This window comes from Gossypium hirsutum, chromosome A01 (assembly GCF_007990345.1).
Source record: "Gossypium hirsutum isolate 1008001.06 chromosome A01, Gossypium_hirsutum_v2.1, whole genome shotgun sequence".
NCBI lineage: Eukaryota > Viridiplantae > Streptophyta > Magnoliopsida > Malvales > Malvaceae > Gossypium > Gossypium hirsutum.
The window spans coordinates 83,300,215-83,324,629 of NC_053424.1; the positions used below are offsets into that span (position 1 = coordinate 83,300,215).

The 24,415-nt window shown below is 36.0% G+C and overlaps 2 protein-coding genes across 2 annotated transcripts; both read left to right on the forward strand.

The window, feature by feature from the left end:
• Positions 1-16,181: 16,181 nt before the first annotated feature.
• On the forward strand, positions 16,182-17,483 carry LOC107939372 (protein PLANT CADMIUM RESISTANCE 2). Its single transcript, XM_016872701.2, has 4 exons — positions 16,182-16,551; positions 16,703-16,774; positions 16,861-17,073; positions 17,184-17,483. The coding sequence occupies exons 1-4, from the start codon at positions 16,374-16,376 to the stop codon at positions 17,267-17,269; spliced, it is 549 nt and encodes a 182-aa protein (XP_016728190.1). The 5' UTR covers positions 16,182-16,373; the 3' UTR covers positions 17,270-17,483.
• Positions 17,484-18,102: 619 nt separating this feature from the next.
• Positions 18,103-19,431, forward strand: LOC107939376 (protein PLANT CADMIUM RESISTANCE 2). The gene is made up of 4 exons (XM_016872706.2): positions 18,103-18,559; positions 18,658-18,729; positions 18,815-19,027; positions 19,128-19,431. Exons 1-4 carry the CDS (start codon positions 18,373-18,375, stop codon positions 19,211-19,213), a joined length of 558 nt encoding a protein of 185 aa, XP_016728195.1. The 5' UTR covers positions 18,103-18,372; the 3' UTR covers positions 19,214-19,431.
• Positions 19,432-24,415: the final 4,984 nt, after the last annotated feature.

Consider the following 24,415-nt stretch of genomic DNA (forward strand, 5'->3'; position numbering starts at 1 on the left):
TTAGACATGTAACCGGTAAAATTTTATTTCGAAATTTTCATATGACATTTCCATCATACTATAGAACATAAAATAATATTAAAATAAATTTCCCTTCCAGAATCAGATTTGTGATCTCGAAACCACTATTTCGAATTTTTTCCAAAAACAGGTTGTTACATTAAAATCATAAGGGTTATCAAGTAAATATTACTGCATTAGAGTTGAAAACATGGATGAAAATAAACCAAGTAGGAGTGAAATATTCAAACTATTTATATTTTGTAAAAATGAGTACTATTTTCATATATACATTTTGGAGTTTTATATTTAATTTTCTTTTGACTTGCATACTTTGTAATTTATTGAACTAATCTGTTTAGGCGTAAATAACCTTGAATTATTTAAATTTCTAGCTAGAATTATATACTTAGGCAAATTTTCCTAGTGTTGTTGTTCCAATCCAATCTCGCTTATCAAACAAGTCAAGTACACTTTATTTTATTTGCGTGTTTGTTTTTTTGTTTTTTGTTTAGTTTATTCTTGGTTTTTATTTTGCTTTTGTGTAGTTTTCTTGAAGACAAGTAAAGACTTAAGTGTGGGGGTATTTGACCTGTCGTCAAATATTGTTGTCAATTTGGGTCAATTCCGCACTTAAATACTTTATTGTTTTTCTTCTTGAATTAGTTTTGATTCAAGGATTTGCATATTTACTTAAAGTGTTCAGTTTATATTTTCCTTTACATTTGTTTTATTTCATTATTCCAATCAAGAGATTTGCTACTCCGCTTCCTATTCGATATACAATCCACGATTATTAAAATCTCTTTTCTTTTCCAAATCAATCATGTTTCTCACGTGATTTATTCAATAGAAGTTTAGATTATGAATAGAATGAATGGCTAAACCCCTTAAGAGAGATTAACAAGCGAATGGAGATGTGATTAACAGAGGATCTTGGGATTTCTCGAGATGGATTAGTTTGTATAAATAATGTATGCTTAAACTATTAGGCTTGATAACCCTAATAAGTTATCATAAGGTAGACAAGGCTGGAAGATAAGTAAAACTGAGTATGTAGTTCTGGAGCATGTAGACACTTTGCATCAATTAGCTAATATTTTTACAAAACCTTTAGACAATGAAAAATTTTGGACACTTAAGAGAGAACTAGGTTTGACCACCTTACTTTTGACTTTATGTTAAATCTTTTTTATGTATTTCAAATGATTCTTAAAATTGTATATTTTTTACATGTATTGAAAAGGCATGCTTGTATGATTTCTATGGCTCTTATATCCAAAAAGATAAGGGAAGTTTAATGTACTTGATTAATTGACTTTCACATTATTTGTCTAGCATTTTTTTTTTTGCTTTTAAACTTGTTAAAATAAGTTTTTTTTAGTTAACTAAGTCAAGTTTTTGAATGAACCTATTGTGCTTTATAAATAATATGCATCATGCTTACTTTTTGCATTGTCATGCTTATGAAATCATTAGAATTTATCTAAAAGTCATTTTAGGACCTTTAGAACACTTTTGAACTTCAAAAATTGAGTCCTTAAACAATTTTTGCACTTGGAAAATAGATTTTTGAGTTGGTATTGATACCATTTTAAAATTATCAATAATTTTATAAAATTATCAATACCCTTTTAAAAATACCGATACATATCGATACCTGTCAGGTTTTAAGAGTACCTACACCGAGGGTTTCAAATCAATTTCTAAAAACCCAAATTTCCCTTCCCCTTCTTCCTGAAAACTCTCTCTTTCAACCTTCAAATCTCTTCAAAACCTTTAATTTTTTTTATGAAATATTGACACTAAAATACTTTCTAACACCATTTCATCAAGATTTCTTCAACATTGTTTCAAGTTTTTCAACATTTCAACATTTTTTAGGTAAAACCTAAACTTTTCCTATCTTTTGATTTTATGAAATGTAAGTTAAAATGTTTATTTTTGATGAATTTTTGGGTTGATTAGAACTCTATACACTTTGTTTTTATTGTAGAGGGTAACCTATTACTAAACATTTTCTCAAAATTTTGTTTCAAACCCTTTGCCCACCAAGTGTTCGAAAAAATTCCTCAACAAAATTTTTGATAGTCTAAGTGTGATTTTAGTGTTTAGTTCTTTGCCATGGCCCCTAATAAGTGCCTTAGAACTAGTACCTCCTCTTCAAATCCTTCTAGTGGGTTTAGATCATCATTTAATGAGTGTTTTCATTCCAAATCAAAACGAGAACAATTCAATAGGAATTTTATGTCCAAATGAGTTTGGGAGTCTAGGAAGATAGATTTTGTTATGTTAAAAGGTATCAAATTTTCTTATCTTGGCGATTTTTAAAAGTTTGGTTTGTTTTGATTTTTTAAAATTTTCCTCGTCGACTTACATTAATTTTACTTAAGCGCCAAACTCGAACATGATGAGTTCGATGGTACTATCATTACTATCACATCTTTTTTAATGAACAACCCAATTTGACTTTAGATGATTTCAGAAATTTTCTTCATTTGCCTTCCAAAGGTACCTCCAATGAAAAAAGAGCCTAAACCCCACTCTCTATATTGAGTCTGAACACGCATCTGAACTCCATCTCCATGATCGTACTCTCCATCTCATCATTACGTATCATGCTTCGCTTCATCAATTTTTAGTGGATCGATTCCGTTCAATTTGATAGATCTCTCGACCTTGCTCTTATAATGTTCAATGACAAAACTAAAGGTATCAAGAAGCCAATGTCTACAAACATTACCCTTACCCATGGCCTTTATTTGTCATACTTTTTTAGGAAATTAGAGATTAATACCTATGGAGATAGCCTCATCACCTAGAATCAACCTATTATTTATGGGGCCTTTATCATTTTGGTTACCATTTTGATGGTAACTCTGGCGAATGGATAAAGAGTGGACTATCGACTGTACATGAAGATGACAATGTCGAAGGTGCTTTCAAAGATGTTCCTTCTCCCTAGTATGTTCCTCCACTGGGTGCTCATTCTTCTTTCGACATCAATTTTAGGGTTAGAAGTTTTAAGGTTTTGTCGTAAGGGTCTTGGAGAAGGGCGTGCTAATGTGTTTAGTTGCGTGTTTAAGTGTCAGAATGGGCCTGCTGGTCTGATGGTTGAGAGAGTGCTAGTGAACCTTTAGGTTCTGGGTTCAAGTCTCTGGATGTGCGTTTTTAACTAATATGTTTTTATTTTTAGTTATTATTTTCTAAATATTTTATTTGTATATTTAATTTGATTTACTTTTACTTTTAATTTTAATTTTCTTTTTCTTTTTTGGACATATACTTCTTGTTTTTCTTTTTGGGGTTTCTTTGTTTTGCTTCTTTCTTTCTATTTGAAAAGTGGTGATGTAGTGGTTTTGAAGAGCTTCGTTTCAGTCTCGTCAAGTCTGTATTTGGCCATTTTCGATTGTGAATAGGTGTGCGTTTTGAAACTTTCTATTTTAATTATGAATTCTAAATTTGTTTTTTATGGAATATGACAAATCTTGGTGTCTTTCAGAGATTGATTGTTAAGTTCAATAGTACTATTAAATGACATGGAAATTCACTTTAGTTGGCATACTTCTGAGTCTCATCGATTGAGGGTCGATTCAGTGACCAAAAAAGCTTGATTTTCTAGCTGTTTGTGGGTGTTTTCCTGATCACACGAGCATGTTTCAGTTCATACAACTTTGGGGAATTAGGAATTAGGGTTTTCGGGCAAGCTTTGGTGCCACATAGCCTGGCTACATGGCCGTGGCTGATTTGAGGATTTTTTCGATTTTCACACAACTGTGTCCCCTAAGTACACAGGCGTGTGAGTTTAAGAATCAGGGTTTGAGTTATTTGGTGCCACACGGTTGGCCACATGGTCGTGTGGCTGATTTAAGGATTTAGGGATCCCATAAGGGCATGTGTTATGGACACACGACTGTGTCTGGTAGGCACACGGGCGTGTGAGATCCTCACACAGCCGTGTCAGCCCTAGACTCAAATTTAGTGCAAATGGACAGAGAGTTACACGGCCTGTCCCCATGGCCATGTCCCTAGTACACACAGGCGTGTGCCTCGGACACACGGTCGTATGCCTCTTTTAACACAGGCGTGTGCCTCAGTCACTGTAATACCCCCAAACCTAGCCTAGACGCTATGGCCTAATCTGGCGGCGTCACATGTGAGTGCTTTTTAGAAAAACCTTAGCAAATTAAAAGTCGTTCAATTTGTTCTCTTTACATAAGTCGTGAAATCTCTATTCCAAATATTAAGTGAAAACATTTCATTAATGCGGAAGCTAAAACATCATTAATTCATAAATCAATAATTTAACAAATTAAAATCCCCAAAATAAACCCAAAATAAATATTTAAATAAAGCAAACAAGACAAAGTGTTACTCAAAAAAATCCGTAAATGTCTACCAGTGGTCACCATCGAGCCTTCCGTCACAACGATCCATCTACTGCTGGGGATTACCTGAACAGATAAATAAATAAAGGGGCAAGTTTTCGCAACTCAGTGTGTACATCCCCACAAAAAAATGCATACAAACAGATAACAGAATACAGTTATTCAGCCTCAGCCATACAGATATCGCATGCATAACAGATCAGATATTAAAAATATCATGCCCACCAACCCTGCACACCATCTCCGTCCAACCCAACACACCATCTGGGAATAAAATCGACCCATCCATCCCTACACACCGTACATGGGGATATAATAGACCCATCCAACCCTACACACCATAAAGTACCGCATCGCAGCACATATCATAAGTATATAGCTTAGCTGCCAGATAATAGGCTTATGAAGCCCTTCAGGTACTCCCTTCACTTCGTCAAACCCACCCCGATGTAATGCATCATATAAGCATGGCATGCTATAATACAGACAAACAGATCATACCTTTATTTACAGAATAGAACAGATTAGATAATCATGCTAATTATATCATGCATACCCATACATCACAGAATTAAGAGTCTAGATAATGCTTACCGACCCTACTACAGGTCACAGTTGACTTGGGCGACCCGTGCAACCTTACAGAACATTTCAGATTAAATGGACTTACACGCCAGTGTGCCTTGCCTATGTAGGCCCACATGCCTGTATGGGTCACATGGCCCAAATTGGCCTTGCCCGTATGGATCACACGGCCTGGCCCAGATTCCCACGCGTCCATGTGGTTCACCCGTGTGGGCCCACACGGCCCATTTGCCTGAGCCCGTACCTCACACACGGCCTACAAGCCATCACACGCCTGTGTCTGTCGAGCCCGTGTGGCGCGCGCATGGCCTGGTTCGTCAGTGACACGCCAGTGTCTCACGACGTAGGCTACCACAAGGGCAGACCACATGCCCGTGTGGCGTCGACAGGCCACTTTTTGGCTTTCGTCAAAACTCATTTTCTGCGTAATCGAAGCACACACCTGGTTCGTTTTTGCTGCTAATCCAACCACGAGCACTTCAAAGCCTAAAATCGACAATACCGAGCCCAAAATTAGTCTCTTAAGTCAGATTATTAAGAATAGGCAAATCCCAAAACGAGAGATCTACTTACCTTCAACGAATAACGGTGATTCCTCGCTGTTAAGAGCTCGATTAATGATCCACAGACCCTAAAATATTCCCTAAACAACAACCACAATCTCTCTTAAATAATCTCCAAGGGAATCCCTTAACTTTTATTAAAAACCAAACTTACCGAACCGACAAAATCACTAGCAACATGCAACAACTAATCAAAAAAGAAAAAACGAAGGAGAAAAAAATAGAGAAGAAGGGAAAAAGAAGAAGAGAAGTTCGGCAGCTAGGGTTTGGAAGAGGAAGAACGGCAGAGAAAATATTTTTCCAAAAAGAAAGAAATAAGAAAACTTCTATTTTTTCCTAAAACCCTCAACTCAGAATTTTAATAAAACCCAACACTTTACTGAAACTTGCAGCAAAAATAATCCCATCGCTATCGCAAGGAATCGAACTCTAGACCTCCAACACACCAACACACATCTTAACCACTAGACCAGTAGGCCCATTCTGTTAGGTTTTTACCATCAATTCCTTATAAACCCGTTAACCAAAACACAGGCTTAATTCTTATAAAAACCAAAATTTTAGCTTAAGTTAAGGCTCGAACTTAGGACCTCCCAAACACACCCCAAGGTACATAACCTCTTAAACCACATATATATACCAAAAAGAATCAAAACAAAAGTTTTGATATTTCCATGCTCAACAACCATAAAAGCTAAAATTACAGAAATTTAGGGCGTTACAACTCTACCTCCTAAAAGAAAATTCGTCCTCGAATTTTACCTGATCAAAAGTGAGGATACTGTTGTGGCATCAAATCTTTTGGCTCCCAAGTAGCCTCCTCAGTGCTATGATTCCGCCACAGCACCTTCACCAAGGGAATAGACTTCCTACATAAGACCTTAACGTCACAATCTAAAATCTGAACAGGCTCCTCCTCGAACGTTAGATCTAAGCTAATCTCAATCTCCTCCGCGGGCACAACGTGTGTAGGATCAGAGCAGTATCGTCTCAACATCGAGACATGGAACACATCATGTATGCGGTCTAACTTTGGAGGTAGCTCTAATTGATATGCTACTGGCCCTGCTGGCTTCAGAATTCAGTACGGCCCAATAAACCGAGTTCTCAGCTTACCCTTACGACCGAACCTCAGAACCTTTTTCTATGGCGAAACCCTAAGGAAAACAATGTCCCCCACAGAATATTCGATGTCATTCCTCTTTAGATCAACATAGGACTTCTGTCTATCAAAAGTCGCTTTCAGACGTTCTCGAATCAAACAGACTTTATCCTCAATTTCTGATACCAATTCCAGACCAAGAACACGTCGCTCACCCAACTCAGTCCAGCACAAAGGTATGCGACACTTACAACCATAAAGTGCCTCATACGGTGCCTTCGGTATACTAGACTGATAACTGATGTTGTAAGCGAACTCTGCTAGAGGCAAGTACTCCCTGCAACTACCTCAAAAATCGATAATGCAGCCCCTTAACATGTCCTCTAGTATCTGGATCACTCTTTCTAACTGACCATCTGTCTGAGGATGGAAAGCAGTACTAAAGTCTAGCATCGAACCCAAAGCCTCATGAAGCTTTCCCCAGAATCGAGATGTAAAATGAGGATCCCTATCAGAAATAATCGAGACAGGTACCCCATGCAGCCTCACTATCTCAGAAATGTACAGCTTGGCCAACCTCTATAGAGAGAAGTCTGTCCTAACAGGAATGAAATGTGCGGTCTTGGTTAATCGATCCACAATAACCCAAACAGAATCCTTCTTAGTGGGTGTTAGGGGTAACCCACTGACGAAGTCCATTGTTACTTGCTCCTATTTCCACATCGATTTTTAACTGGCTACAGCAAACCCGACGGTAACTGATGCTCAGCCTTAACCTGCTGACCCACCAAACAACGAGCAACAAAGTTGGTAACCTCACGTTTCAACCCTGACTCGAAGATCTTTATGCATCTTGTTTTCACTAGGATGTATAGCGTAAGGACCACTATGCGCTTCCCTCAAAATCGATAGCCTCAAATCCTCATTATTAGGTATACAGATCCTACATCGAAAGCACAATACCCCATTATTATTTCGCCTAAAATCTGTAGTAGTCCCAGTCTCAACCTAACTAAATTGCATCTCAAGATTCTTATCCTCTAACTACTTAGCACTAAGTTGTTCAATCCATGTCGGCTTTACTTGTAGCTCTGCTAGAAGACTTCCGTCGTCATAAAGACTCAATCGAGTGAACATTGCTCTCAGATCTATCACAGCCCTACAGCTTAGTGCATCAGCCACCATATTAGCCTTTCTAGGGTGATACTCAATACTGCAATCGTAGTCCTTGAGCAGCTTAACCCATCGATGCTGCCTAAGATTTAACTCCTTCTGAGTAAGGAGATACTTAAGACTCTTGTGATCAGTGTAGATGGTACACTTCTCCCCATACAGATAATGCCTCCAAATCTTCAATACGAAGACCACTACAGCCAACTCCAAATCATGCGTCGGATAATTAACCTCTCGAGTCTTAAGCTGTCGTGACACATAGGCAACTACCTTACCATCTTGCATCAAGACGCAACCCAAACCCACATGTGACGCATCACTGTAAACCACGAAGCTCAGGCTGTACTAGAATTGGAGCCTGAGTCAACACTATCTTGAGCTTCACGAAGCTCTCCTGCTGCGCGTCAGTTCAAACGAAAGGAACTCCTTTACGCAACAACTTAGTCAACGGCGTTGCGATCAACGAGACCCCCTCTACAAAACGTCGGTAATACCGTGCCAATCCCAGAAAACTGTAGATTTTCGACACACTCTTTGATTGTTTCCAATCCAACACCGTCTCAATCTTACGAAGATCCACTCGAGTCCCCTCCACAGAAACTACATGACCCAGAAATATCACTTCTCAAAGCCAGAACTCACACTTGCTAAACTTCACATACAACTGTTTCCCACGCAGGATCTGCAGAACCACTCTTAAATGCTAATTGTGCTCGTCCTCAAACTTAGAATACACCAAAATGTCGTCGATGAACACCACCACAAATCGATCCAAATAGGGCTGAAACACACGGTTCATCAAGTCCATGAATGTCACTAGTGCATTAGTAAACCCAAAAGACATGACTAGAAACTCGTAATGCCCATAACGAGTCCTAAATGTCGTCTTATGCACATCGGCCTCTTTTACCCTTAGCTAATGATAACCTGACCGCAGATCGATTTTAGAAAACACTGAAGCCCCTCTGAACTGATTGAATAAGTCGTCTATCCTCTTAAGTGGGTACTTATTCTTAACTGTCAACTTGTTTAATTGACAGTAGTCGATACACATCCTTATTATACTGTCATTCTTCTTTACAAACAGAACAGGTGCTCCCCACGGAGACACACTAGGACGAATAAACCCATGATCCAACAGCTCCTGAATCTGAGCCTTAAGTTCTGTCAGCTCTTTCGGTGCCATTCGGTAAAGGGCAATAGACGCCGGAGCTGTACCAGGAATCAACTCAATCCCAAATTCTACCTCACGATTCGGAGGTAATCCTGGTAGTTTCTCTAGAAAGACATCTGAAAAGTCCCTCACAGCACGGATGTCCTTAACCGATAAGTCCATAGAATCAGAGGCACTGATGTAGGCCAAAAACACCTCATATCCTTTTGTCACCAGCTTCTCTGCTACTAATGCAGATATCACATTACTCAGATAATTCCATCATGCTCCAATCACGACTATCTCATTATCCTCATCGGTCCTCAGAACAACCCTTTTTCCAGCACAATCCAAACTTACACGATGCTTCACCAACCAATCCATACCCAGAATTAAGTAGAACTCCCCAAACAGAAGTTCCATCAGATCAGCCAGAAATATCGTCCCTTGGACTTCCAACAGAACGTCTCTGAACAGTTTACTAACCCTAATAGACTGCTCCAATAGACTCACTATTGAAATCTCACTAGAAGCGCTCTCATACGGTATTCCCAAAGTCTCAGACACAGAATATGCAACGTAAGAATGTGTAGAGCCCATGTTTATCAGTGCAACATAAGATATGTTAAGGATTAAGAACGTACCTGTAATGACATCTGGAGCATCTCCATCCTCACGATGACATACAGGATAAACAAGTACAGGCTGTCTCGCCTCAGTCGACCCAGTACCTCTTCCCGATGCTCTCTGTCATCGGCCCATCCCGTTACCACCCCTAACCTAACCTCGACCCCTAAGTGGCTGCTGAACTCCCCCCGGCAACTGTGCAGTCTCTGTAGCCGGAGCTTGTATCTGATTAGTCCTCAATGGACAGTCCTTAACACGATGTTCAGATGATCCACATCTAAGACAAGCTCCAGTAGACCTCCAACACTCGCCCGAATGGCATCTATTACAAAGCTGACAAATCACCACCCCAGTAGGTGCAACAGTAGGCCCAACTCTTAGGGGCCCATTAGATCTGGCCTTTTTTCTAGGCCTCACCCCAGCATTCAAAGACTCTAGATCCCTCTTAGCCTTCCCTCTATCACGGTTCTGGCGTTCAGCGCTCTTAACCTCCTCCGCAATCTTGGCCTTCTCAACCAACACGGAAAACTCACGCTCCCTCTGTGGAGCTATTAGAACCCTCAAGTTATCCCTAAGGCCGTCCTCAAAATGAACACAGTGCTCATACTCAGTCGCTACCATGCCTCGTACATAAAGGCTCAGCCTCAGAAAGTCGGCTTCATACTCGGCCACTGAACGATCTCCCTGAGAAAGATTCAGGAACTCACGCCTCTTAGCGTCGATGTAACTGGTCCCTACATACTTGCTCTGGAAAACAAATCCCATATCAGACTGTCAAGCTGAGTGTCATCCCTAACCGTCAGCCACCACTGATATGCTTCATCGCGAAGCAACGAAATATCCACATTGAGCTTCTGCTCGATAGTAAATCCAGATCATCCATAGTATGCTCCGTGGCTTCCATCCAGTACTCAGCCACATTAGGAACAACTCCAGCGATGCCCCTAAATACCTCAACCCCATTGGATTGAAGCCGTTCCGTAACCGACCCACGGCCTCCAGATCCAACATTAGCCCCAGCGACCCTCTCTAGGATTCGCAGTATGGCCTGGGACAATGCCCCGTCCCCAATTGCACGGTCCTAAAACTCGGCACCAGTCTCAGTAACAGGTGACACCAGCGTCTGGCTAGTGTCCAGATTAGGGATCGTATTAGATGCAAAAGACTCAGCTCGAATCCTTCTAAGGCCTCTACCTCGACCTTTAGTACCTCGTCCACGAGTACCACGTGTGCTAATTGTAATTTCGAATTAATCTATATTAAAAATTTTATACAAGTCAATTTACAGTTTCAATAGTTGTTATCGAGTATTTTATGTAGAAGAGTTATCAGAGTACTCAGAGTCTGTTATCGCAAATCGTAGTTTACTACGGTTTTCAATTTACACTACCTAGAGTGTTTCAATAAGCATACTACCTGCAGTAGTTTTACAGGAAAAATTAGTATTTTCAATCAGGAATTCAGTATATTCTAAGCATACTTTCAAACAATTTCATACAAAGTTTCAGAAACTTACAGGATCGGTGTCGAAGACTCGGTGAACTATATACTTAATCAGAGTATTTGAAAACATTCGAAAGTGTTTCTCTAAAACCAATTTTGGAACCCAAAATTCATAGTCGAGTTTTGAACTTGGCTCTAATACCACTAAATGTAATACCCCTAGACCCGGCCTAGATGCTATGGCCGAATCTGGCGGTGTCACATGTGAGTGCTTTTTAGAAAAACCTTAGCAAGTTAAAAGTCTTCAAATTTGTTATCTTTACTTAAGTCGTATTCCAAATATTAAGTGAAAATATTTCATTAACGCGGAAGCTAAAACATCATTAATTCATAAATCAATAATTTAACAAATTGAAATCCCCAAAATAAACCCAAAATAAATATTTAAATAAAGCAAACAAGATAAAGTGTTACACAAAAAAATTTGCAAATGTCTACCAGTGGTCACCATCGAGCCCTCCGTCATACCGATCCATCTACTGCTGGGGATTACCTGAACAGATAAATAAATAAAGGGGTGACTTTTCGCAACTCAATGTGTACATCCCCACAAACAACATACATACAAACAGATAACAGAATACAGTTATTCGGCCTCAACTATACAGATATCGCATGCATAATAGATCAGATATCAGAAATATCATGCCCACCAACACTGCACACCATCTCCGTCCAACCCAACACACTATATGGGGATAAAATTGACTCACTCATCCCTGCACACCGTATATGGGGATATAATCGACCCATCCAACCCTACATACCATAAAGTACCGCATCGCAGCACATATCATAAGTATGCAGCTCAGCTACCAGATAACGGGCTTATGAAGCCCTTAAGGTACTCCCTTCACTTCATCAAACCCACCCTGATGCAATGCATCATACAAGCATGACATGCTATAATATAGACAAACAGATCATACATTTATTTACAGAACAGAGCAGATGAGATAATCATGCTAATTATATCATACATAGCTATACATCACAGAATTAAGAGTCTAGATAATGCTTATCGACCCTACTACAGGTCACAGTCGACTTGGGCGACCCGTGCAACCTTATAGAACATTTCAGATTAAAGGGGCTTACACGCCCGTGTGCCTTGCCCGTGTAGGCCCACACGCCCGTGTGGGTCACACGGCCCAAATTGGCCTTACCCGTGTGGATCACACGGCCTAACCCAGATTCTCACATGCTCATGTGGTTTACCCTTATGGTCCCACACGCCCGTGTGGCCCACACGGCCCATTTGCCTAAGCCTGTACCTCGCACACGACCTACAAATCATCACACGCCCATGTCTGTCACACCCGTGTGGCGCGTGCACAACCTGGCTCGTCAGTGGCACGCTCGTGTCTCTCGACGTAGGCTACCACACGAGCAGACCATATGTCCGTATGGCATCGACAGGTCACTTTTCGACTTTCACTGAAACTCATTTTCTGCGTAATCAGAGTACACACCTGGTTCGTTTTAGCTGCTAATCCAACCATGAGCACTCCAAAGCTTAAAATCGACAATACCGAGCCTAAAATCAGTCTCTTAAGTCAAATTATTAAGAATAAGAAAATCCCAAAACGAGAGATCTACTTACCTTCAACGAATAAAGGTGATTCCTTACTGTTAAGAGCTCGATTAATGATCCACAAACCCTAAAATATTCCCTAAACAGCAACCAAAATCCTTCTTAAACAATCTCCAAGGAAATCCCTTAACTTTCATTAAAAACCAAACTTACCGAACTGACGAGATCACTAGCAACACGCCACAACTAATCGAAAAAGAAAAAATGAAAGAAAAGAAAACAGTGAAGAAGGGAAAAAGAAGAAGAAAAGTTTGGCAACTAGGGTTTGGAAGAGGAAGAACGGCAGAGAAAATATTTTGCCAAAAAGAAGGAAATAAGAAAACCCCTAGTTTTTCCTAAAACCCTCAACTTAGAATTTTAATAAAACCCAACACTTTACTGAAACTTGCAGCAAAAATAATCCCATCGCTACCGCAGGGAATTGAACTCCAGACCTCAAACACACCAACACACATCTTAACCACTAGACCAGCAGGCCCATTCTATTAGGTTTTTACCATCAATTCCTTATAAACCTGTTAACCAAAACCCAGGCTTAATTCTTATAAAAACCAAAATTTTAGCCCAAGTTAAAGCTCGAACTTGGGACCTCCCAAACACACCCCAAAGTACATAACCTCTTAAACCACATATATATACCCAAAAGAATCAAAACAAAAGTTTCGATATTTCCATGCTCAACAACCACAAAAGCCGAAATTACAGAAATTTGGGGTGTTACAGTCACACTGTCGTGTGCCCCTTCTTACACGAGCATTTGATCTCTCACACGGCCTAGGCATTCCCACACAGCTAAAGCTCGCGGGCGTGTGGTCCTAAAACACCAAATTTTAGTTTGTATGTGCTGTTCTGAAATGTATCTCTGTACCTCGACCCTTAGCTAAGCTTTAGTGAGGGTGTTTAAGTTTCAATACCTGTGACGATTGTATGAGATGTCTGATTCTGAATCTGAACTGTGGTGTGTGGTTGTGTAACTATTCTGTCTGATTCTCTGTTAAAGTGTCATTGTTCTATGAGTTTATGTATACACATACACTTGCATAAAGTATTTTGGGTGGGATTACGAAGTGAAGGGAGTCTGATTCTGATCTGATCTGGCAGTTCTACTGCAATTTATTCGTACAATGATTTATAGCACTATACCGCATGTGCGTCAGCTTGGCTGCGCACTATTATCTAATCTGGCAGTTTAAACTACAACGTGTCTGTATAACGGATTACCACATTGCACTGTATAACACATACGCCAGCTCTGCTGCGTATTGATATCTGAGTGGCCTAGTCCACATATTTGGTGTGTAGGGTTGGATGGGCCTTTCAAGATCCTAAGTGGTGTGTTTTGGTTGGGTGAGCTTAAACAACTCTTATGGGGTGTGAATGAGGACGGAGAGGTGTGTTGGCTGGATGGGTGGGCTTTGTCACTTGACTGCATTTCATCCGCATCTGTCTATGAGTTCTGACTATAAGATTGGTTGTTTGTATTCTATTTGTCTGCACAGCACTTGTGTTGAGTTTCGGTGTGTACTTGGTGTACTCTGATTGTTGTGTTAGGTTGGGATGTTAGTCCCAAGTATGCTTTCTAACTTGGTGAGTATTTGAGGATCAGTTGCACTACTGATTGGAGTTTCATTTTTCTTCTGTCTCTTGTTTTGTTTCGAACTCACATTGAGCTCGAGTAGCTCACCCCCTTTTAGTGTTTCCCTTGCAGGTATTTTCTCAGAATTTTTACGCTGGACTCGGTGTGCGGAGGTCTTGGACAGTTTTGCTGAAAATTCAGTATAAGTTATATTTTCAGTATCTATTTTTCATTCAGTTTCAAAATGTAAAGTATTATAAAACTGTGGTACAAATTCCGATTTAAGTTTTATTCGTTTTATTTTAAGTTTAATTCTGCTTATATATATACGACCTTAACGGTAACTTTACCGACTGGTTTTTAAACGATTAAATATCACGATTTGACATATTAGTTGTTTTGTAGAAATTTACCTACGATTACTTCAGTGATTAATGTGACATTCGGGATTCGGTCTAAACTCTTAGGCTGGGTTTAGGGTTTTACAAGAATTAACGATCAAGTTTAAACGACCTACACAGTTGAGGTCATTGATTTGGGTTGAGTTCTTCTAGTTCACAAGGCTGTCGAGAAATTAAATCATGGAAGTTGCTTTCAAGGTCATATTCATTTGGTAAGGGTTAGTTGTCGGGTTGTTCCCACCATTAATTTAACAACAGAAGAATTAGGAGATTTGAGGTTGTTCCTCGGTCGTTATTGTCGGCTTGTCGGTTGAAAGAGAAAATTCATTATCCTGGATAAATTTGAAGCCAAAGTCAAAATCGTGTATGAGGCTAGAGTTTTCATTTCATTCATTTATTCATTTATTCATATTTAATTTTGGTTTGTTTATTTCAATTACATTTTTAGTTTTATTTAATTTTGGCTGTTTATTTATATCGAGATATAATCCCCTTGTATAATAAAATTTCGAGTATTTATTTATATCCAGATATAATAATTTCTATTTTGTATAGGTTGGCACAATTTATGAGCATGAAAACTATCTGTAACCTGTCCTGGTTAAAATGAAATAGAGATTTGAATAGATCAGTTTTTATTAATTCGATCTTACTTTTTATAGTGCAAATTTAAATTTGTTTTTATTCCTAAGATTTTGCATTAGGTGGATTGGAAATTTAATGTTGATCGTAGAGATAAAGGCTTGAAATCCCTGATAGACTTAGCAAAAGAGAAAGCTAACTGCTAATCGCTTGCTTTAGTAATAGAACGAAACAACCACACCTTCTTTATTAAATAGTTCAGCCTATTATCTTAAATTTGAGTAAAATTAATTTTACTTTTAAGTGAAATAAAAAATTAAAATTTAATTTTAATTATGATTATTATTATTATTTTAATAAAGTATTTAAAATTTATATAAATATATATTAAATATTTATAAATTTTAATTGAATGTATGTATATTCACAAACCAACTGAATCTAAAATCTTTATCCTTATCCATTGTTCCTCATCTCTCAATTCATGGCTTTCATGTTTTAAAACTAAGGAAGATCAAATGCTGTAAAGAAATAAGTGTTGCAGCAGACTAGTGGTTAAAATTGTTATAGACTGTTAGGAGTTAAAGCTTCTGTTACAATGTCAGTTGATGTGTACTTCAGTATAATGTGAAGAAATGAGATTGATCTGCCATCTGCTGGTATCTCAACAAATGCAATTAGCTCTGTTGTTGGGTTTCATCGGTGGCGGCTTATTGTAGCAGTCGCTTTATTTGACATGGTCTTGCTGACGTCAGCTTCCTTTCATTCCTACGAAATTTGGTAGAAAGGTCAGGTTGTGTGCATTTATGATACGATGGTAATTGGTTTTTATTTTTTCTCATGCATTGTTTGTAGCTTAAGAAATACATTTGTTTTTTGGTGAAATTAAGAACTACATTTAAAACAGGCCCATTGTTGACTGTCTCAACGCGCCAAACGATATTCTGACAATTCCTAGATTTATTTGAGGCCGATTTATGTGGTGAAAGCGTGTTGTTTGTGTTATTTCTTCTTGTTTCAACTTTCCATATATAAACATAAACCTGTCATCTTTGTTTTCCCTGGAAGCCTTCAACTTTATTTTTCCTTCAGGAAGTTAAGTCTGAAGAACACAACATCTGCAGTCATGACCAAAAACCCCACGAACCAATCAACCTCCGCAAATCCTCATCACTTTGTGCAAGAAGCTCCAGTAACTGGTGTTCCCATTAACCCTCAATATCCTCAGCAAAATTACACGCAACCGCCTAGGAACGTCCCTTGGTCCACCGGACTCTGCGATTGCTGCTCTGATCTTCCTAGCTGTAAGCTTTTCCTTTCTATTAAACCTCTCATCCTTTTTTGTTCCTGTCTAAACCCAAAATAGTCTTTCTTTTTGAGATTTTAAGTTACTCTCATCATTGTTTTCTTTTTTTCTTTTTTTTGTACTTACTTTATTTAATTGAATTTTTACAGGTTGCCTCACATGTTGGTGTCCTTGCATCACTTTTGGACAAATTGCTGAAATCGTCGACCATGGATCAACCTGTAAGTTTTTTTTTTTTTTTGGATTGAATAAGATGCAAGTTATAAGGAAGAAAGGGCGGTGGGTTAATATGTAAAAAATGGTGCAGCATGCGGAGTAAGTGGAGCACTGTACGCATTAATTGGAATATTGACGGGGTGTCCTTGCATATACTCCTGCTTCTATCGTTCCAGGATGAGGAGTGAATACATGTTGGAAGATAGGCCTTGCAACGATTGCTGCCTTCATTTTTGCTGCGAGGCCTGCGCCTTGTGTCAAGAATATCGCGAGCTCAAAAACCGTGGCTTCGACATGTCCCTTGGTACTATTTTTATTTTTATTTTGAAGAAAAGAAATACTTTATTTTAAATTTTCACTTAATTCCATGCATTTCCATATGGTCTTATTTGTCTTTTGGTTTGAAATATGTAGGATGGCATGGAAATATGGCGAGGCAGCAAAATCAAGGCCTCCAAATGCCATCGGCTCCGGTGATGGAAAGTGACATGAAAAGATAATTTCATCTATATTTTGGATGGTTCTCTATGATATTTATTTTATTATTGTTGTTATTATTCATGTGATGCCACTGTGGCTCCAATGATGGAGAAGTGGCATGAAAAAGATATTCGCACCTATATTTAGGACGGTTTTCGATTAAGTCTTTCATTTGATGTGAGTGTGGTTGAGTGTCGTCATTATATATTAAAGTCTTGTACATTTGATATATTACATTAGCTGCGATGAAATATCACATGTTTTTTTTTTTGAAATTAAAATATCTATATATAAGCATTTCATTACTTTGGGCAACTGGTTTGCCATTACCTCAAATAAAACCTACTCAAAATTACATACAGCCTGCTGGGATAGTCCCTTGGTACAATAAATTTGATAAAATAGATAAAGGGGAATTAATTTATATTTAATCTAAATAAAAAAAAAGTATTGGGAATTGAAAGAAAAAGAAATTTAAAAAATCTAGCTGTAAATATTTTATTATTTCCTTCATTAATTAAATATATATTAATATTAAGCAAAAAGAAACCATTTAATTTGGTTGTAATTAGGTTGTCATGGTTTGGTAAACAAAACAGGTGATTTTAGAATATCTCAAGGTGGTAAAACGTTTGGTGATTTACCTGCAAATTACATAGAAAAAGGTTTGGCATATTTGGTTAGAAATGGGTGTAGATTAATTAAAGACATTCAGCAGACTTGTCTTGCAAAGTTTCAGTATAAACCCATTTCTCTTCCTCATTTCGTGCCTCTTTTGGTGTCCATTCAATGGTTGTTTTTTATCATATATGTTAAAATAAATAAATAAATAAATGAAGTGTTTATAAACAACAAATAACTTTGAACACGTGTCGAAATAATATTTAGAATTGGAGCCCCAAAAAAAAGAGGAAACGAAATCTGTCGGTAAAAAAAGAAGAAAGAAGAATCAGAAAGACGGACACCAAAGGGGAGCAGAGGAAATCTGTTCTCGTTGAATAGGTTTCTTTCCCCCCCCCCCCCAATAGATTTCAAAAGCCTTTCAACATCCATCCATTCGTCTTCTTTTTCTGTATTGAATTAATAGGGTAACTCTTTAATAGAACACCCACCCACCATCGCCATGTTCCCAACAGAACATCCACAATGGCCACCAGCACCTTATCAGTATGGGCAACCGGCTCCACCACCTTTCGCTCCTGTTGCTGACCCAAACCAGCAAATGCGTAATCAAAACTATTACATGCACCCTGCTGGGAAAGTCCTGTGGTCTACAGGACTCTGTGATTGCTGCTACGATATTCCAAACTGTAAGCTTTTCCTTTTTCCTTTTCCTTCTATTATTTTTTTAAATTTTTTTGGAACCCGAAAATGGGAATTTGTTATCATATTGAAATGTTTTTTTTAGGTATCATCACATGTTTTTGTCCTTGCATCACCTTCGGACAGATTGCTGAGATTGTCGATAATGGATCAGTCTGTAAGCTTCTTCTTTTTTTCTTCTTTTTGGTTTAAAGTTAATTGGCTTGGTGTTTTAGTTAGTTATTTGAATGCGTGAGTTGCAGCATGCCTAGCAAGTGGAGTTCTGTACTCAATAATATTTTGGATGTCGGGGCTAGCTTGTATGTACTCATGCTTCTATCGCTCAAGAATGAGGAATCAATACATGTTGGCAGAGACACCGTACCCAGATTGGTGCCTTCATCTTTGCTGCGAGGTCTGCGCCTTGTGTCAAGAATACCGCGAGCTCAAAAGCCGTGGCTTCGATATGTACATTGGTACGTTATTAATTTACATTTTTAAGCCTTCTTTTCACTCCATTAAATATTATCATTTTATATATCTACATTTCTCTCTTCATTACCTGATTTTATACAGGATGGCATGCGAACATGGAGAATATGCGAAATCGTGCTATGCAAATGTCAATGCCTCCGGTGGTGGAAGATGGGATGAAACGATAAACAACGATGATTCTCTTTTCTAAATGGCCATATCTACGTGCATGTTGATTGTTGAGTTGAGACAAAAGGATTTGGACCAAAAAGAAAAAACCAAGTGTAATTTCACCTCTGCCCTTTTTTAAAACAATAATAACTGTTGAGTTTGATGGCGATCAATATTTTGCAATTTACTGGTTATTATAAAATGTTTATTTTGTCTTAGGTTTCCACAATATAAATCTCTAGCTTTTGGTAACTATATTTCTTCTTCTTTACCCAGACACTCCCGCATTATCTTAAATCAAGTTGAATGGAAGATGATTTTAACAAATATTGATCAAATAAATATTTATACCAAGACTCTAAAAAACCTTACAATAGTATGAAAGATACTCTAAATTTTATCATATCATATGAGCAATTTTTTTATCATTTAATTAAATAATTTACAATTTAATTATTAATATTTTTGAAATTGTTTTTTTTTCATCCGACTCTTAAGTGACATTTTTTTCAGTTAGTATAATAACAATTTTAGTCTTCAAATTTTATATTTTTTGTCAATTTCACCTTGATTTTATATAAAAATTATAAAAAAAATAAGTTTATTTAAAAAATAGAAATTTCTATATAAAAATTCTAGAAAATTAAAATCTTATGTTGTTGTTGAAAAACTAATAGGTATGAGAAATAAAGAAAATTATCATCTAGTAAAATTCAATAACAAATAAAAATAGAATAGAACCAAAAAAAAAACAAGTTAAATCATTATATGCATTTTTAGTGTTTTTCGAAACCAAATTAGTAATATCTTCAAGTTAAATTCCATGACATTGAAGAACATCCATAATTGATATTATAGAGGCTTATGAAATCGACTCTTATGCCATTTTTAGCAAAGAAAAAAATATACCACAAAATTTTATTTTTCAAACTCAAATAAAAAATTCAACTTATTTAAATTATTTTTTCAAATCCAAATAGTAAAAGCAAATTATAGTCTTCTTTTTTTCTTATAATGAAAAAGTTATGTCAAGAAATAAAGGAGTAAAAAACAAAGAACCAATAATTTTGCTTAATATTTTTTTTCTATTTTTTTTAAAGAATGGGTATTGGATATTTCTATACAAATGATACAAAGAGAATATTGGAGTGTTTAAAATTAATTTTCCTCATTTACTCTCACTTTATCCATTTTTGAAAATTTTATCTACTTTTATTTAATTTTAAATTTTTTTCAAATTTTTAAAAAGAATTTCAATTTGTTATCATTTTATATATAAGTAGGATCAAATTGATAAAAAAAAGTATAAAAACAACTAAACCAACTAAAAAAATGACACTTAAAAGTCAAGTGACAGAAAAAATATTAGTGACTAAATAATAATTTTTTAAATTAAATGATCAAAATAAAAAAATTATTAATTTAATTATTAATGATATAGAGCAACACTTATTAAAAATGGGTAAAAATATTCTTTTAGAGTAATAATCATATATTTTAAATGGTTTTTTCTTTTTAAAAAAAACATTTTAAGCATAATTAATATTACAAATAAAAAGTAACTCGTGTTTTGGATTTACTTGAGTTTAAACACTATTTATCTTTCCTTAATGGAAGGTACTATCTATTTCTTTTTTATTATCTTCATGATAAAAGGAAATCTCTTAGTTTAGAGATAAAGCAATACATGGTAACTGAATTTGGTAATTTTTTTCCTTTTGGTTCTTGAATATTTTTACATTAATATTAAAATTTAGTAGTTTTTTTCTAATTTAATTATTGAATTTAGATTTCATTAAAATACAATGACGAGATATCCAAATGTTGTGTTGTATAATCATCTATAATTTATTAAAAATTTTCTTTATAATTTTTAATACAATTAGTCTTTTATATGACAACCACTTGTTATAACAACATGTTACTATAACAATCAAATTTCTAGTAGAGCCGATTTTTTTATGTTTTATTTTAACTTTCTATAACAATTTTTGACTTCTAACAACAATAACCATAGTTATGAAATATATTTTTTTATTAAATTAGTTCTTTATAACATGTTAAAAATTTTAGTAAAATTAGAGTTATTTCATATAAACAAGCCTATTAATTATAATGTTGGGGATAAACCTGATTTATGCAATGAACAAGTAAAATAACGAAGAAATTGAAAAGATCGAATACAAATATTTTACGTGAAAAACCCCCTTCGAAGAGGATAAAAAATCACGGGTAAAGATAATTTCACTAACACGAAAAAAATGAATAGTACAAAACATGGAGATAAAACTAAACCCCGAAACCTGAAATAAGAACCCTCAAAATGTAAACACAAAATTTTCTAAAAACTTGTAAAAGCTAATACATAAATCTGTAATGAGTTATCTTTCTAGGGTGGAAAAAATTACTTATTTATAGGCTAAATTCGCAAGTTAAATAATATTAAAATAACCTACACTAATCAGAGTTTAAGTGGGAAATTAAAAAAAGAGAGTTTAACTGGGAAAAGAAAAGCCAAAAAATGCAAGGAATAACTCCACAAATCTTTACCTTGACTCGTATTTCCACAACATCTTCTTTGCCAAAGCCCACCACGGACTTGCCTCGAACTATGCAGGATATTAACATAGTCGAAGCTGTGCTTAGAAGCTAGAAGTCTTCTAGTCTTCAACTTGTGCACTGCCAAATCAAAACTGATTCAGGTCTGATTTCCAAAAATACAATGCCTTATATTTTCAAAACCTGTATCCAAAAGAGAATTTCTCTTATATGAAATAGTCATACATTTTTCCCTCCTATGATCAAGTTGTCTCCACTTTAAACGAGTCGACTTTGACTTCTTAATAGACAAAGGATGTCTTGTTTCATGGGTCAACGTTGATCCTTCCAAAACATAAGGATTGTCAACTTTTTTACCTTTCATCAAAAGCCCCACGGGATACCTTAATGCCACTTGACTCAATGTTAATTATACGACCCTTCGAGTTTAAAATTCCTAAGGAGATGAGATTTTTCTTTAAGTCAGGCACATGCCTGACATTTGATAGTATCCTAATTGCCCCGTCGTGCATCTTAATCTGAATAGTACCAACATCGGTTACTTTACTGTATGAGCCATTCCCCATGCGCACAACTCCACCCTCAACTAAATTATATGTGGAGAACCAGTCACTGTTGGGACACATGTGGAAAGAATACCCTGAATCCATAATCCACTCAAGCGTAAGCTCAGAGCTTTCATTTGTTGACACCAACAAGAAATCATCACCCTTGTTATTGGCCAAATTTGCACCAACTAAATCCTCCTCGTTGCTCTTAGCAGCCCTTTTATTTCCCAGTTTGTAACAATCTGCCTTGATGTGACCTAACTTCTTACAATAGCGACATCTCTTGTCTCGCTTCCTTGATGCTACTAAAATCGAGGCTTGCCTATCTGACTTGCTATCCGAACCAAACTCATTGTCAAGTTTGTCTTTACTCAAAAGATGACCCTCCACATCCTCGAATGAAAGATTATCTCTACCATAAATTAGGGTATCCTTGAAAGAGTTGTATGAAAAAGGTAAAAAGCATAATAATAACATAGCCTTATCTTCATCGTCAATCTGAACCTCAACATTTTTTTTAAATCATTTAAAAGAGTAATAAATTGGCTGATATGGCCTCTAAGGTGCTCACTTGCATCTATGCAGAACGTGTATACATGTTGTTTCAATGCCAATCGATTTGTCAGAGACTTGGTCACATAGAGGGTTTCTAACCTTTTACATAATGTGAATGTTGTTTTCTCTATTAAAACCTCCTGTAGCATATTATTTGTTAGACATAATTGAATCATAGATAGAGCTTTTTTATCTAACCTATCCCATTCTGATTTATCCATGTTTGTAGGCTTATTTTCTGTAAGGACCTTCTCAAGATTGCTTTGAATTAGAATTTTCGTCATCTGAACTTGCTACAGATTAAAATTTGTAATGCCATCAAACTTATCAATATCAAACTTTGTTGTTGCCATCTTTGAATGGGTTGATTGCAAAAATCAAGCTAGCTTTGATACCAGTTTGTTGGGATAAAACTGGTTTAAGCAATAGATAAGTAAAATAACAAAGAAATTGAAAAGATCAAACATAAATATTTTACGTAGAAAAAACCTTCAGAAGTGGATAAAAAAACCAAGAGCAGATATATTACTAAAACGGAAAAAAAAACGAAGAGCACAAAAGATGGAGATAAAACTAAACCCCGAAACTCAAAATAAGAATCATCAAAATGTAAAAACAAAATTCTCTGAAAGCTTGTAAAAACTAATACGTAAATGTGTAATGGGTTATCTTTCTAGGGTGGAAAACATGGACTATTTATAGGCTAAATTTGTAGGTCAAATAATATTAAAATAACCTACACTAATCAGAGTTTAAATGCAAAACTAATATTAAACCTACACTAATAAGAGTTTAAGTAGAAAACTAAAAAACAAAGTTTAACTGGGAGAAGAAAAGTTATAAAAAATGTGAGGCATAATTGCAATTATCTTAATTAAAGTTTTATTTCAATGAAATGTTTAAATTTCATATATTAATCATATTTTATTAGATGAAAATAATCTTCAATTAGTGGAACTAAATATATTAATTCAATAAACTATTAAGTTTTCTAATTAAATATTCTACTATGAATTGAAACTTCATAAACTTATAAATTGATTACTTGAATTTTAACTCATAATAAAATAACTAACTTAATTTGATAATTAATTGAATTTGTTAGGATTATGAATTACATAATTAATCATGTGAAAGAATATAAAATAAAATATGTATAAAAACAATAATGTGTGTATCTACTAGACATCTTTTAATTTCACATTGCCTTTTTTTTTTAACATAATTCTTGCTTTATCTATTTATAGAAATTCACTATATGAATTCTATTGTAGGTTTACAACAGTTATCTCTTTATAATAACATGTTGTTAATGACCGCTTCTCTATAACAGACAAAATTTTGACGAATAAATAGAGTTGTTATAGAGAATGTTGACCGTATATTTTTATTTAATTTTTTAAATTTAATTTTTTTAATTTTTAAATGATGACAAGGCATAATCTTAAAATATTACATCATCATACATTAATGTTATTTAAGTTGAGGAATCAAAATTTAAAATTTAATATGGAAAAAAAAAAGAAAAGAAAGAGAAATCCCTTTGGTTTCTCAATA

Bases quoted from the DNA above. Each gene is read 5' to 3' on its own strand.
- LOC107939372 (XM_016872701.2), top strand. From the start codon at position 16,374: ATGACCAAAAACCCCACGAACCAATCAACCTCCGCAAATCCTCATCAC. The intron at 16,552-16,702 runs GTAAGCTTTTCC...GAATTTTTACAG, and splicing joins CTGCTCTGATCTTCCTAGCT to GTTGCCTCACATGTTGGTGT. The intron at 17,074-17,183 runs GTACTATTTTTA...TGAAATATGTAG, and splicing joins TGGCTTCGACATGTCCCTTG to GATGGCATGGAAATATGGCG.
- LOC107939376 (XM_016872706.2), top strand. From the start codon at position 18,373: ATGTTCCCAACAGAACATCCACAATGGCCACCAGCACCTTATCAGTAT. The intron at 18,730-18,814 runs GTAAGCTTCTTC...CGTGAGTTGCAG, and splicing joins TGTCGATAATGGATCAGTCT to CATGCCTAGCAAGTGGAGTT. The intron at 19,028-19,127 runs GTACGTTATTAA...GATTTTATACAG, and splicing joins TGGCTTCGATATGTACATTG to GATGGCATGCGAACATGGAG.